Raw genomic sequence first — 15,802 nt, 5'->3', positions numbered from 1 at the left:
CACCTTGTACCGTGTTCCAGCCAGACCTGGGATCACAACCATGATTCTTCCCTCTGACCTGTGCTCACAACTTTGCTCCACATGGGGCTCTGCTGTGTGGGCTATTCAGCCTTTGTCCTGCAGGCAGACTGCCTCCAGCAGCACCCACAGCACTGGAGTTGCCTCGTCTAGTCTCTGAGGGCTCATGGGCTATCACTGTGGTAATGCCGGCAAGATGCCTCCAGTGACATCACCTCCAGGTGTCACCTCCTCCTCCTGAGTGTGAAATGGACTTAGGGACTCGAATCCAACTGAGAGAATAAGGCAGAACTGATGCCAAGTGACTGAGAGTTTAGGTACTAGAAGGTGTGTGCTGCTCTCTCATTCTCTCAGCCTCTGTCTCTCCTTCGTGACAGGCTTGCTCTGGAGAAGTCTGGTCAGTGGCAACTACCAGGTAATTGACCAGCCCACTAGCCGGGCTCTGAAGCCTTCTGCCAGAAGCTTTGTGAGTGAGCTTGAGAGTGGGTCCCCCAGCCCAAGTCAAAGCTCTTGCCCCTCCACACTAGGACAGGTTGGCTGCCTCCTCATGAATGAACTGAGTGGGAAGCCTCAGTTGCTCCCAGTGCCCACATGTGTCTTAGGGCTCAGACTACTGGCCCTACGCTCCCATCCTGTACCCTCCCTTATGATATGTATCACTGACCAGTGGCCCAGAATATCTCTCATCAGATCATGCCCTTGCCCTCCCTGCTTGCAGACACACAGGACCATGTACTCTTCATGTTCCTTCTCTCCCTGGTATGCCCTGTGTCTGTACATAGCCTCTCCCTTGTCTCCCACAGAACTGGGCAGAGGTGAGGTGGTAAGTTGGAGCTGACTGGTCAGGGAGGAAGACACAACATGCTATTCTGTGCCCCATTGGATCCATGATGTGGGAAGGGGAAACATGGCAGCAGGGCTGTAGGACCAGGTTGGGATTAAATGCAAGGCTTTGATCAGTGTTCCCAGTTGGGGAGTAGGGAGGAAGAAAAGGAGAAGGCTGAAACAGAATCCTTTCACTGATAAACTGACATTTATGGAGCTCCCTTTTGCGTCAAGCTCAGGGCTGAAGTTACAAAGGATGAGTAGGGGCTATCTCATGGAGCTCTCAACTCTTGTGACATAGAGTGAGGTGAGAGCTCACTTTAGTCAAGCAGGAAAACAGAGACTCAGAAGAAGGGTGAAGAAGTCTGTTCATGGTCCTTTAGCCAGTGACAGAGCTGAATTCTCCTTCCGCACCTCACGGGCCCCTCTGGCTGCCAGCCTGGGGCTCATACGATCAGAAACTCAAAGGTGCCTGGATGAATCAAGAGGCTGTGGCCTGGCCTTCCTCTCCAGCTCTGGGAGGGAGGAGTTGGGACAGGAACGATGCAGATTGCAGGAGCTTCTAGGAGAAGCCCTGCACTTGCTGTCTGTCTGTGCTGTCACTCAAGGCAGAGGAAGAGAAACTTGCTCACTGGAGCTGCTCTTTGTCCCGCTTATTGAGTGTCAGGATCACAAAAGACAGAGACACAGACATCATACTCTCCCAGCATCTCTCCCTTTTCTCAGGTGGGCAGACATGAAGAGGACCCATTACACAGGAGTCACAGCAGAAGAGTAAATCACTGATGCCAGAGTTGGTCTCCTCTCCCAGAAGCCAGCTGTGACCCAAGGCCTGGTGTGGGGTGGAGCTTCAGAGGTCAGTGAAGGCTCTAGAGATGTGTTCAACAGACACCTCCAGGAAGCCTTCTCAGATCACAGCACCTCCCTCTATCCTCCCTAATTCCAGTCCTGCCTTTTGGAGGAGCCCCTACTCTGGGGAGGTGCTCAGCAGATCTCCAAGTGTTGGTCTCTGGGGACGTTGTACTTGAGCTTGTGGGCTTCGAAGAGATTTTCCAGCTCCTTCATGTAGCGCTGGTGAAGCCTGTCCACCTCCTCCTGGGAGGGATGTGGTGTCTTCTGCACCTCGATGGGCTTCCCCACTGCAAGACACAGAGGTGAGTGGTGGTCCAGATGAGGAACCACTGAAGGCACAGGGACCTTGGTGTTCCCACTGCAATGGTCATCTGACCAGGTAAGCACTCTAACTCCCTCCCTTTCAATTCTTTTTTGTGTTACTAAGATGTAAGGTCAACTTCAAGATTCTGATATATCAACAACACAGCCAGCAGGCATTTGCATGCATTATCTCTTATGTCATCTTAACAACCCTATGGGGATATTACCTGGTATTATTCCTATTTGACTGCTGAGGAAATGAGGCCCAGGGAGGTTAAATAGCTTGTTCAAGGTCACATAGCCAGGAACAATCAGTACCAGGGTGTAAGCCCTTGGGATGCGCCCTTAGCTTCAGGGAAAGGTGAATCTGGGATTCTCAGATACCATGATTGGAAGAACTTGTGGCTATGGGAGGAGGTGGATCAGAAAGCAGCTGCCATGTCTTCTTTCTTGGGAATGGTCTGGAGGAAGCAGCACTATAAACATTCATGGAATGCACCACACAATGTAAAGAAAGTTTGTTAGAGGGGGTTGCCTGGACTCAACTAAGAAATGACTGGGTGAGTAGAGGTGAACAGCTCTATTAGTACTGCCTTGGAACCCAGCTGGAATTCAAGAAGAAAGCAAATAGCTGAAAGATGGTGCTAAGTCTATGGACTAGAGCCCATGCCCACTATTTACAAGGAAATTCCTCTGGCTCTCCTTCAAAGCCTGCTGATTTCCATTTTACACACAATTCTAACAGACCTGCCATGGTCATGTATCCACCCTCTCTAATTACTGTCATTAGATCCTGTAGTCAGAATTATACCCTCCTTCTCTTGCATAATAAAAAGTCAAATACCCCTATCAAACCTCAACTTTGATACCAAGGGCAGCCTGATCTCCTGGAAGTGATTTACCTTCTGTGGGTCTGTGTTTGCAATCAAAAAAATGGGGATGAGAGTCCCTCCTCACAAGTTGTTGGGAAAACTAAGCTGCCACATGTTAGGAGCCAGTGCAGTGCCTGACACACTGCAGGGGCTCAGGAATCAGTAGTGGCTACTGGGCTTCACGCCCCTGTTACTCTTCTCATTCTAGACTGCCTTTCATAGGGTTACTTGCCTCTGTGTCTGTCTCACACTCTAGAACTTGTGCTCCACAAAGTGAAGGGTGCGCTGCTCTGTGTCCAGGTCTCCTTGTAGCACAAGCCCAGGCCTCTTTCTCTATAGCCCTTCCCCTCCCAGCCTGGGGTCTAGGCTCACCCACAGTGGTGATGGGTCGGCGGTAGGGCATAAGACCAAAGCTGTACTGGAAGATTCCACGGCCATAGAAGAGAGGGATGGAGCCTCTAATGCTCTTGTGAAGTCGGTTCTGAAACCACCGCAACCAGGAACCAGGAGAGCTCTCAACCTGGTCATATATGTCATTCTCCCCAAAGGAGAAGATCGGCACCAGAGCTGCCCTAGAGGGAGACAGGAGAGAGGGCGTGTGGAGGGGCAAGAAGGCATAGCTGGTCAACTAGCCCCCTGAAGGGACCTAGTGAGCAGGAACTGGAGCAGAGGACAGAGCCCTGGGACAAGAGTAAGAGGCCTCGAGTTTCTCCCAGAACTGCCACAGTCTTGTCTTACAACTTCAAGCAGGTCTTGGCTCTTCTCAGGGCCAAAGACTGGCACTTGATTGTTACTGAGTCCATGCTCACTCTGCTTGCCACAAGATAGACCAGTGATCTGAGATGTAGTGTTGGGATGAGGAAGGGACTTTATTCGTAGTGGCTGACCAAGAAGATGGCACACTAGTGCCTCCAAATAACCATCCTGAAGGGCCAGGTTGCCAAGTTCTTCATGGATCATAGATTGGGATATAGGTGAGGAAACAAACTGAAAAGACTATTTGATCCTTGCAAATGTCCCCAAGAATGGGGATCCTCAGGCAGGAGAATGTTTAATTTTCACTTCCTTACAGTCCTTTACAGCAGGGCAGCTCAGGTTACCTTCCTTAAGTAGCCCATTATATGTTCCCACAGTAACAAAAGCTGCAAGATGAGGGTTAAAGTTACAGAAGCAGGTCCAGCACAAGTCCAAGATTAACCCTTTCTGGTTACTGGATCATGAGAGACAAACCAGAATGCTGCTGTGAGTTCTCCAAGATTAAAAAAAAAAAAAATCTGCAGACTTTCTGGGAAAAATCTCCTCCAGCTAGCTTTGTATTCTTCACAGATGTTTAAAGATAGGAGAATAGCTTTAAGTTATGTCCCAAGCTCCATTCTCTAGAGTTCCTAGATATCAGATGGAATGCAAACTTTCAGCAATATGACCTTTAAGACTTAATCCCTTTAGTCACAAAATTTTCCTTCTAGAATCTTCTCTGGGTATGTGGGCCTGAGACAGTGCTTCTATCACCAACATACACTCTTCATTGTTAATGAATGGAGAATTTACCTGCCAAAATAGGACCTACATTTGCCTCTGCAGTCTTCCCTCCAAACTATAATCCTTGCCAATCTCCAGCTGAACCAGAATCCTCTCCCCAATACCCGTGCATGAGGGCGAGCCTGATGAAGCCCTTGCGGTTCCTCAGCACCAGCTTGTAGGTTCCCGGCCTGGCATTCAGTGACTCCTGGACGCCCCCAACAACAATGGACAGCAGGTTGCCACCTCCTTTCCTGCTCAGAATGTGAGTAGCACTCTCCTTGTCTGATGAGACCAGCCCTGGGGAGAGAGGAAAGTGGTCACGTACAGTGTGAAGGTGGCAAGCACAGTTCAGGAGTATGTGACTTGGGCTCTCCCCACTCCCCAGCTGGCAGTCCCCTAATGATAGGCACCGAGCACTACCCCTTTTCCCAATTCTCCCACCAAGCTCATCACTGAGCACAGAGCTATGGGAAATGCTTCCTTGGGTCTCATCTCCTTGTCCACTGCACCTTCACTTGGAAGAAGTACAGAACAATTGGCCGTTCTCCTTACAAATCCCTCCTCATGAATTCAGCCCCCATAGTCCTGGGATAGAAAGAGTGGAAAAATTCACCTGAAGACATGATGTAATCCCTGTAGAACGGGGCCCAGAAACACCAGTGCAGCATCATCAGATGTGAGCGGATGCCTGGGAAAACTGAGGAGAAGCCCGTGCTCTCTGTGCACAGGTTGGTAAATGCTCCAGTGGCAAGGACCCCATGAGGGTGGAAGCCAGCGAGGTAGTTCCGGGAGGGGTCCAGCTCAGCAGTCTTGACCAGCTGTAGGGACAGCAATCTGTTGAATCAGGGCTTCACCCACTCCCCACAAACCCCACTCTTGTCTGCCTGCTAAGTTTCTGGGCTGATCTCTTGTGCTATCACACTCCATGTGAGTGTCCTGTGATGGGAGATGACTTGTCTGAGGATCGTTGTCCCTGGTGCAAGCATGAAACAGAGGAGATACTCAGGGAGGCTATGGAATAAAGACAGAGAACACAGTACCACGAATGGATGAGGCCAATGCCATATGCCAGGAAAGGAAGAACCCTGCACAATGCAGAGGTAGGACACCTAGGAAGAAGACAGGAGACAAGCCACTGTCCTATATGAAGGTAGACCATGTCCCAGGGAGAGCATGACCAAAATGAAGGAGCCAGAACAGGAGGGAGTGAGCCTCTCACCAAGTTTTGTGGCATTTGGAGTTCTATTCTGGGTAAAGAGCTGGAAACCTGAGACCCTGTGATTCTGTGTAAGAGACCCCAGGGTATAGAAGATAGAGGTTGGGAGGAGGGCCATGAAGTCTCTAGTGATGCCCACAGGTGTGGGTGGAGAGGGGTCAGGGAGGTATCCTGTCAAGTCTGCAGCACTTCCTGATACCAGGTCACAGACTGCCAACAGCACTGCATCCCTGCCAGGTCTTGGACTGTGTAGACACTACTGTTCCTGGAAAATGATATCTTACACATAAACCCAGCTCCTGAACTGATCACAGGATGAGGGGGAATCAATTGTCCTCGGGGAAGCACGGCCTGATTCTCCACCATTACCTCTGTAGGAAGTCCATAAGGTACATTAAGATGCTCCAGTGCTCAGAAGTAGTCTCCTAAATTCTCTAGAAACTCTACCATTAGGCACTAGCTCATAAAATCACAGCACAGAGACTGTGAGTGGAGTAATCCCAGCAGAGTTGTTAGGACAAGGAATGTTGCTTGCCTGCCTTCAAGTCAGCCACCACTGTAGCTGCAATTGACAATGGGCCTTGAAAGGAATTTGGGATGGAAGATAATAGGATACTGGTCACAGAGAGTGAGCATGCACATCACAGGAATAATTGCAGTGAGCCCAGATTTTGTATCTCCCCATTTGTAGAATAACATGAAAATCATTAACTGGAGATGTCTGCTTTTTGACTGGCAGCAATCTTTTGATGTTTAGCTACATGGCTTGTTTTGTTTTGTTTTTTCCAACAAAGCCCCGTAAGTACTGACTTCTCCCTTCCCTTTCAGAACAGCTCCTCAGAGATTTCTGAGAGGCTGTCTCTGAATACAGTCCTCAGTAAGGCCTCAGAACAAAACACCTGACAACCCTAAGGTTGTACACTTGTTTCCAGTAGATAGCAGAGACTCTCTGACGCCCCTATCCACTGCCAACCAAAGATTCCTGCAGGGCCTGCTCTGCTAAGGTGTGTGGATGATTTGGAAGTTGTCCTGGGAGGTGACAAGAGTCCAGAATCTGTGAGCCGCAGCACCTCCTGCAGGCCCCAGTCCAGGACAGGGCGGTGGAAGTGCATGTCATCTCTCCCTCTGCTGGCCACTCATTGGTACTGCCCGCCATCTGCAGCTGTTGTTGCCACAGGACTGCAGTGGCCTACAAATCGGAACACTGTGCTCATGAAATTTCTGCAAAAATGTTTGCCACATTGTCAATAGTGTCCTATTTGAGAAATCCTCTGGGGGAGAAACCTGGTTAAAGGAGGAACAGAACAGACATAGATAAGACCAGCATAGAGACGCTCAGCAGAGTTTTTCTGCCAGATGTACAAATGACAGCAGTTGCAGGGGTGAAAGGAGAGCCAGATGCTGTCCTTGCAAGCCCCAGGATCACCTGATGTCTCCTGGAATCCACGCAAGCCAATGATGAATGTGGCGGATTTCCACTTTACACATGAAAAAATTGAAGATCAGAGAGCATGTGTAACTCACCCAAGGTCGTACAACGGGCGTGTTGCAGACCCTGTATTAGAACCTATGATGTCCACTCGCAGAGGTGTCACTGTATACATCCTTCTCTCCTGTGTCCAGAGAGGGCCGCCTGTCCCTGCCTGGCTCCTCTCTGTGTGCTCGCTGCCTCCCTCTTCCTAGTCCCACTAGATAATCAGCCATCACAGCTGCTGACATCCAAGCGTTCAGTCTGTCAGGGATTCAGAATGGAGCAAACATCAGTCACTAAAATTCAGGGACCTGCATCCCTAAGGATTGATCCTTGGTCCAGAGTTCAGTGTACAAAATGGACGTGAGGTACCATGAGCTAGAGATCAGAGATTAAGAGATAGGCAGAAGAGGAGGAACTGGACTGTTTAGTGGATGCCGGAGGAAGCTGAGATTGAGAATAAGCAAAGCTCTGTCCAAGGACACACAACATACCAAACACACAGGGTCACCCTGAGGGCTCTCTGCTCTGTTTCTATTCTCAGAGCCAATGCACACACTTTAAAAGCAGTAACAGAGGCTGCTTTATATCTTGCTCACACCTTCTTCTCTCTCAGGGAATCAGTATCCTCATCTGATAAAGTGTCATCCAGATCTCTGAAAATCTTGTTTCCATTACAGATTGCTTCACCTCAAACTTAGACTGTTGAGGGATTTACACCTGTAAGATACATAAGTGAGCTGCATTACATGGCCTACTGCTGCTGCTAAGTCACGTCAGTCGTGTCCAACTGTGTGCAAACCCATAGATGGCAGCCCAACAGGCTGCTCTGTCCTTGGGATTCTTCAGGCAAGAACACTGGAGTGGGTTGCCATTTCCTTCTCCAATGCATGAAAGTGAAAAGTGAAAGTGAAGCCGCGCAGTCGTGTCCAACCCTTAGCGACCCCATGGATTGTAGTCTACAGGCTCCTCCGTCCATGGGATTCTCCAGGCAAGACTACTGGAGTGGGTTGCCATTCCTCAAATCCTGTTCATTCATCATTTGTCATAGTGGCCTCACCTCACTGAAGTCAGACAACCATAGTCAGACAGTAGTTGATTCTTCCCCTAGCCATATAGTGGTAGAAGCCTGTCTCCTGCTCCTGGCCCAGTATTCTACTCACTGGACACAGGGTCAAACATCCCCATGGACACGTGGGGACTGTGGTCCTGACCACTCCCTAGTCAGCCCCATACTCACCGAGATGGGGAAATAGTCCTTCGTGTACTTCCATATGGTCCAGCGCCTTATGAAAGCACTCTGCCTGCCCCCCTGCCATGGCCTGTCTCGATCCAGGTACCACCAGATTGCATACAGGATACTGATCAACCAGAATCTTGTGAACAGCAGTCCAATGAAGACTATGCTGCAGACAAAGTCTGGGAAGAGAAAGAGGGACCATTAGTGGTCACAGATATGAAAGCACAAGCTCTCCCTGTTTACCCAGCTCTAGCAGCACTATCCATTCCAGCTCCCCTCCTATGAGGAAGAGATCAGCTTCCCAAGGTTTGGAGGAAGGGAGAATGCTGTCAACATCACCAGTAGCACATTGAGAGCTTGGATTTGAAACCAGTTGGCCTAATTTCAAACTCGCATTGACCCACTGCACCAGATTGCTTACTCATTTGAGTCTTCCCCCTCCACCTCCTTTTCTCTCTGTATCCACCAGATGCTCACTAAAGGCCTGATGGAGATGTGACAGCTTGAACTTTCCTGGTACCCAATCTTTAGAACCCCAGAGGAAAGGTATTCTCTCTACCCAGCCCAGCTCCTCTCTACTCCCAGCCCATCTTTCCATAGATACATCCCACCACATTCCCTCTTTAGGTAAAGTGCCCCCATGACTTCTTATAACTTTGATACTCAGCTCAAGCAGCTCAGCCTGAGCTCATACTCCCCACTGGTGGCCCAAATCCTCTCTAGTTCCAGTCTCACTCACCATGTTCCGGCTCATGCCTCATGTTCCAGCTACACTAAGCGGCTCTGTTGATACAACTCCCTGAGCTCTAGCTTTTGCTGAGCTCTTTCCTTTGCTGCCAGGCCCTGTCCCACTGAAGGAAGGAGGGAGGAAGAGGGCAACTCACGCTTGGCTTCTTCATCAGGACTGCAGCAGGGCTAGAAACAGCCCCGGTGAGCAATACCTCCGAGACTTATGATTCTGAGTCTCTTCACAGGCTAATCCTGGTTTTGACTCAGGGTCAGGTGGTCTTCAGGGCTGTCTCTAATCTGATGCTGACTGAGCCTCTCTGTTAGAGAATATTGCATTCTCTCCATTCCGTTGTCTCCACTCGACACCCTTTGCTCATACTCATAAAGAAGTTCGTCCCCCACCTGTAGTCTGTTTGAAAGTAGGGTAAACCGAGACTGTCATTCATGTCCAACTTCCTGGAGGAGGGGTCTTTCGACCCAGTCTGAATCTTGCATGAATGGGTGCTAAGTTGCTTCAGTGCTGTCTGACTTTTTGCAACCCTGTGGACTGTAGCCGTCATGACTCCACTGTTCATGGGATTCTTCAGACAAGAACACTCGTTTTAGTTGCTATGATCTCCACTAGGGACTCTCCAAACTCAGGGATCAAACCTGCATCTCCTGTGGCTCCTGCATGCAGGCAGTTTCTTTACTGCTGAGGCACTGGGAAAGCCGAGTCTGAATAGTAGCAAAGTGCATAAATCAAAGTAGTTTGGGGCTCACAGAGGTTCGCTTTCTACAGAGCACTTCCAAACTGTTGGGTGCCGGTGGTTAAGCCGTGAACAATGGACAGAAATTCCTGCCCTCCTTGTGCTGGCTTCAGGGTTGTGTTTGGAGCACTTTGTTTTGTCCTTTCAATGATAATGATCGCAAAATATGTTTATCATATACCAGTTATCAAAGTGACTCTTTGGTACTTTTTTTTAAAGTTTCCATTAGAGTATAGTTCATTTACATGTTGTATTAGTTTCAGTTGTATAGGAAAGTAAATCTGTTAAACTCATTCACATATTGACTCTGGTTTGCTTTTTAATTCCTTTCCTATACAGATCATTACAGAGTAGTGAGTACAGATCCCAGTGCTTAACAGCAGATTCTTATTATTATCTATTATACAGAGGGTAGTGTTGTGAATCCAAATCTCCCAATTTATCCTTCGCCCCTATCCCCTGTTAACCATGTGTTTTTTTCTTACTTCTGTTTTGTAAATAAGTAGATCTGTACCTCTTTTTTGATTCTGCATATAAGTGATATCATGTGATATTTGTCTTTCTTTGACTATCTTCCCTCAGTTTGACCATCTCCAGGTTCACACATGTGCTGAAAATGGTGTTAATATGTTCCTTTTTGTGACTGAGTAATATTCCATTGCCTGTATTATGGCATCTTGTTTATGCATTACTCTAAGAAGCGGTGGCAAGAATACACAGAAGAACTGTACAAAAAAGATCTTCATGACCAAGATAGTCACGATAATGTCATCACTGACCTAGAGCCAGACATCTTGGAATGTGAAGTCAAGTGGGCCTTAGAAAGCATCACTACTAACAAAGCTAGTGGAGGTGATGGAATTCCAGTTGAGCTATTTCAAATCCTGAAAGATGATGCTGTGAAAGTGCTGCACTCAATATGCCAGCAAATTTGGAAAACTCAGCTTGGCCACAGGGCTGGAAAAGATCAGTCTTCATTCCAATCCCAAAGAAAGGCAATGCCAAAGAATGCTCAAACTACCGCACAATTGCACTCATCTCACACGCTAGTAAAGTCATGCTCAAAATTCTCCAAGCCAGGCTTCAGCAATATGTGAACTATGAACTGCCAGATGTTCAAGCAGATTTTAGAAAAGGCAGAGAAACCAGAGATCAAATTGCCAACATCCGCTGGATCATGGAGAAAGCAAGGGAGTTCCAGAAAAACATCTATTTCTGCTTCATTGACTATGCCAAAGCCTTTGACTGTGTGGATCACAATGAACTGTGGAACATTTTGAAAGAGATGGGAATCCCAGACCACCTGACCTGCCTCTTGAGAAACCTGTATGCAGGTCAGGAAGCAACAGTCAGAACTGTACATAAAACAACAGACTGGTTCCAAATAGGAAAAGGAGTACGTCAAGGCTGCATATTGTCACCTTGCTTATTTAACTTGCATGCAGAGTACATCATGAGGAACGCTGGGCTGGAAGAAGCACAAGTTGGAATCAAGATTGCTGGGAGAAATATTAATAACCTCAGATATGCAGATGACACCACCCTTATGGTAGAAAGTGAAGAGGAACTCAAAGGCCTCTTGATGAAAGTGAAAGAGGAGAGTGAAAATGTTGACTTGAAGCTCTACATTCAGAAAATGAAGATCATGGCATCAGGTCCCATCACTTCATGGGAAATAGATGGAAAAACAGTGGAAACAGTGTCAGACTTTATTTTTTTGGGCTCCAAAATCACTGCAGATGGTGATAGCAGCCATGAAATTAAAAGACGCTTACTCCTTGGAAGGAAAGTTATGACCAACCTTGATTGTATATTAAAAACCAGAGACATTACTTTGACAACCAAGGTCCATCTAGTCAAGGCTATGGTTTTTCCCGTGGTCATGTATGGATGTGAGAGTTGGACTGTGAATAAAGCTGATCACTGAAGAATTGATGCTTTTGAACTGTGGTGTTGGAGAAGACTCTTGAGAGTCCCTTGTACCGCAAGGAGATCCAACCAGTCCCTTCTGAAGGAGATCGATCCTGGGTGTTCATTGGAAGGACTGATGCTAAAGCTGAAACTGCAATACTTTGGCCACCTCATGCGACGCTTTGACTCACTGGAAAAGACTCTGATGCTGGGAAAGGTTGGGGGCAGGAGGAGTAGGGGACGACAGAGAATGAGATGGCTGGATGGCATCACTGACTCTGTGGACATGAGTTTGAGTGAACTCCGGGAGTTGGTGATGGACAGGGAGGCCTGGCGTGCTGTGATTCATGGGGTCGCGGAGAGTCGGACACGACTGAGTGACTGAACTGAACTGAATGGATGTTGAGGTGGCTTCCATCTCCTAGCTATTGTTAATGTGCTATTATGAACACTGGGGAGATTATTTCCTTCCAAATTATGGGCTCATGACAGAGGCCTTAAGGAGAACAGTATGGAGATTTCTTATAAAACTATTAGAATACAATAGGACCCAGCAACCCCTCTCATGGACATATACTCGAATTGATTTTTGAGAGTCAATTTGGTGTAATTAATTCACATTGTTGTGTAACTATATCAACCTTCATCTTAGAACTCTTTTCATCTTCCTAAACTGAACCTCTGTACCCAGAAATTAGAACTTCAATCTAGGTTGAGATAATAAGACCAAGGTGTTAATAGCTGTTCATTGTAGGGTAGGATTTGGGGGAAATCTTTGACTCTTAGAACACACATTTTGTTTCAGTGTGTTAAAATAGCATGTATTTGTTTTTAAGTCAGAAAAAATAATTTATAAATGTGGGTATTTCTACTTCATCCATAAAACTCCCCCATCTAAATGTCTCCCTCACTCTGACCTCTCCTTTAAGTACTGTCAGCAGGCAAAATCTTAACTTGGGTGCCTTTTCGGACCCTAAAGAAAGGAAACACCTTCTTTCCCCTCATAATACCAAGAAGGAAAGACGTAAGATCCCACTTTACCAAGACCCAGAGAGGGTATTCAGGTTAGCTAACCTCATACAGAAAGCCAGTAGGATGAGTGGTGGTTTCAAGTCTACTATTATGTCCATATCATGCTCCCAACATTCATTCATTCACAAAGCATTATTCAACATTAACTCTTTTGGAGATTGAGATGCGATGAGAACAAGACCAACTATCTGAAAGGAGCTTACCTTCCTGTGTGAGTGTGTGAATTAAAAAAGAGGAAAGAAACAGATTATACAAATAACCCACTGGAAATTATTTGTTGCTGGGGCCTGAGTCCTCAGTAACAGGTTCCGGTGGAACTTTCTGGCCACATCTTTGCCCCTACACAAACAACTGTGCAACCCACTCCAGTGTTCTTGCCTGGAGAATCCCAGGGACGGCAGAGCCTGGTGGGCCGCCGTCTATGGCGTCGCGCAGAGTCGGACACGACTGAAGCGACTTAGCAGCAGCAGCGGCAACAAACAACTGCTCATACTAGGCCAGTATGAACCATCTCTTCACTATACGTGCAGCATTTACTGGCCTCCTGGGAAAACTTAACTTTCCTGAAGGCCTGTACAATTCGCCTTCTAGATTTATTCCTAATATCTTTGGAAAAAAGCCCCTTCTCTCCACCCAAGGCCAGCCTCCATAGACCAGGGTAAGCAATCTTTTAAAGAGCCAAATTGTAAGCATTTCAGACACTGGGGCTCAAAAGGAAACTTGGAGGATATTGCATAGGCACAGAATCATTTAAAATGCAAGCATTTAAAATGGAAAAAAAAACATACTTCGCTTATGGGCTGTACAAACACAAAAACAATCAGGGACCTGGATTTCGATCATGGATCTATATGGTGACCCCTGATGTAGACTGTGACTGTGTAATTGAGCAGGACCTATGCAGCCTTCCTGGGAAAGGTCCCTCATGTTCTCTGCCTGCCTCTGATTTGTAGAAAATCTTCAGCTTCCTAAGCCTTCCCCAAATTTCAAAAGTAAAATTATTAACAGAAATCATAAATACAGAAAGAAAACACTCCCAATCAATCAATAAATAACAGTTTAACCGTTCCACAAATTCAAAGAATTTTAGTTTGTTCCCAAGAGCCATAGATAATGTTGAGACTCATCATTGAGCAGCTTTGCAAATACTGAACTCCCAGCAGATGGAAGAAGTTGCTCACCAGCCCATAGACCAGGGCAAACCAGAAGGTTGATGATGGTGACTCCCAGTTACCTCATCAACAAGCAATCAGACGATTCTCTAAGAGCTGTTCATGCGCCCAGCAATTTTACCTTGTTCAGTCTCTAGACACTGGTCCCAGGTAATCAAAGGGGTTTCATGCATTTTGCGGCTTAACTCTCTGGACTACTTGCTTGGCCCCTGTAATAAAGCTTACACTTTCTTTCACCACAACCCACTATCATTTAGGAGCTTTACCCTATTCAGATAAGTAGACTCAAATATGATTTGATAACAAAGGCTCCCTGTCATCTGTCACCCCCAACACTCCAACACAGAAGATCCCTAAATTACAGCTTGTCTCCCACAGATTGGACATTGTCACTCCTGTACCTAAAGGCTTCCTGGGGATCCCCTTTGCCCTTGAGATAAGGTACAAGGTACAAGCTACTGTTCATGGCATCAGAGGGTTCGGATGCCTTTTCTCACCTGTCCTTCTTCTAATTCCAGACTCAAGGAACTTGACCCTCTGTCCTCCTCTAGATACCCCCAGGTCCCAGGCTGGGCTGATGTGGGCATGGACAGTCAGACAATTCCAGCTGGCAAAGCGTCCCCAAGACCATGTGAACAAGATGTCCCTCAGCCCAGGTGATCCCCAGGCACTAGGTTCAGCATCCACCTTAAGATCTGTATCTTTCCACATCAATGCACCATGTACACCTGAAGTGGCAAGTGCCCAAGGCCTCCCAAACCCATCTCAGTTTTCCTTACGCAGGGCCAAGTAAGAGAAGATCAACTGCAGGACCGCAAAGGTCTGCAGCCTGCGTTCCAGTGGCACAAACAAAGGTGCAAACTCCACCATGCTGATTCCTCTGCTTCCTCTGGAGGCTTCTCTGAGCTCTGCTGTGGTCTGAGACACCTGCTGCTTTTTGTTGCTGCCAGAGGTTGTTAAGTATTTGTGGGAGTGGGGAGGAAGGGTGACCAGCCAGCCGTAGAGTCTCATTGCACCTACCCTGGCAGGGTGCAGTATCCTAGGTGAAATATTTAAAATCACCTGGCCTGGACTAAACTTACTACAGAGGAAGAGAAGTGCACTGGACTCTTCAGGCAATACATTATCTGCCAGATCACCTTTGCTCAAATCTTGCCCATTACTTGGCAAATAAAGCAGGAAGTATAGGGCAATCCTGTCCTCTTTACACTTACACAACTATCTGGCTGCAGTAATTGTCTCCTTTCACCTGACAGGTGCACGGTTCCCCTTTACATATAAGAACTATTAGCTCCCATGTAAATATCTCTAGGCCCCACTATCTCTTCATCTGGTTTTTTCCTCAGTTTGCCTGGACAGAAAAACTCACAGAAGAGCCGTCTAATTTCCATGCCCTCTCCTCCAATCTGTCCTCCCACTTCCAGATCTCAGATGCCACTGTTCCATGGAACTACCCTTGACAACTTCACAAGTGGCCTCCACACTGCTGAATACGTGATCAATTCTCAGCTCTCATTTTGACCTCTCAGCTGCCTCAGACACAACTGCTTCTTCCCTCCTCCTTGAAACCACTTGATCTGTGGACACCACCCTCTCCTGGTTCCCCTCCTGCCCCTCCGTCTACATCTGCGTCTCCATGGTGACTCTTATCCTTCACCAGTCGAAGTGTTTCAGGGCCCTCAGTCCTTGGATCTTCCCTCTTCTCTCCACCCTCCCCGCTCCAGAGACCTCCTCCAGGCTCACAGCCTTAGAGTCTGTCCACATGACGAGCACTTCCAAACTGTATCTCTAGCCCTGACTTCCCTGCGAGCTCCAGATTTGACTATGTACGTGGGAACGTGACATCTTCGCTCACGACCTGTGTGGCACCTCCATCACAGCCCGTCTAAAA

The 15,802-nt window shown here is 47.4% G+C and overlaps 1 protein-coding gene across 1 annotated transcript; it reads right to left on the bottom strand.

Annotated features, from left to right (window-relative positions):
* Positions 1–809: 809 nt before the first annotated feature.
* On the bottom strand, positions 810–14,854 carry LOC129554684 (2-acylglycerol O-acyltransferase 2-like). The gene is made up of 6 exons (XM_055423703.2): positions 14,691–14,854; positions 8,319–8,497; positions 5,005–5,209; positions 4,514–4,688; positions 3,243–3,442; positions 810–1,982 (listed from the first exon to the last, which is right to left on the bottom strand). Exons 1-6 carry the CDS (start codon positions 14,779–14,781, stop codon positions 1,828–1,830), a joined length of 1,005 nt encoding a protein of 334 aa, XP_055279678.2. The 5' UTR covers positions 14,782–14,854; the 3' UTR covers positions 810–1,827.
* Between the last annotated feature and the right edge of the window lie 948 nt (positions 14,855–15,802).

The sequence above is a fragment of the Moschus berezovskii genome, chromosome 14 (genome assembly GCF_049115385.1).
Source record: "Moschus berezovskii isolate FMDL1 chromosome 14, NW_MosBer_1.0, whole genome shotgun sequence".
Classification (NCBI taxonomy): Eukaryota; Metazoa; Chordata; class Mammalia; order Artiodactyla; family Moschidae; genus Moschus; species Moschus berezovskii.
This window is presented reverse-complemented; position numbering and strand designations above follow the sequence as displayed.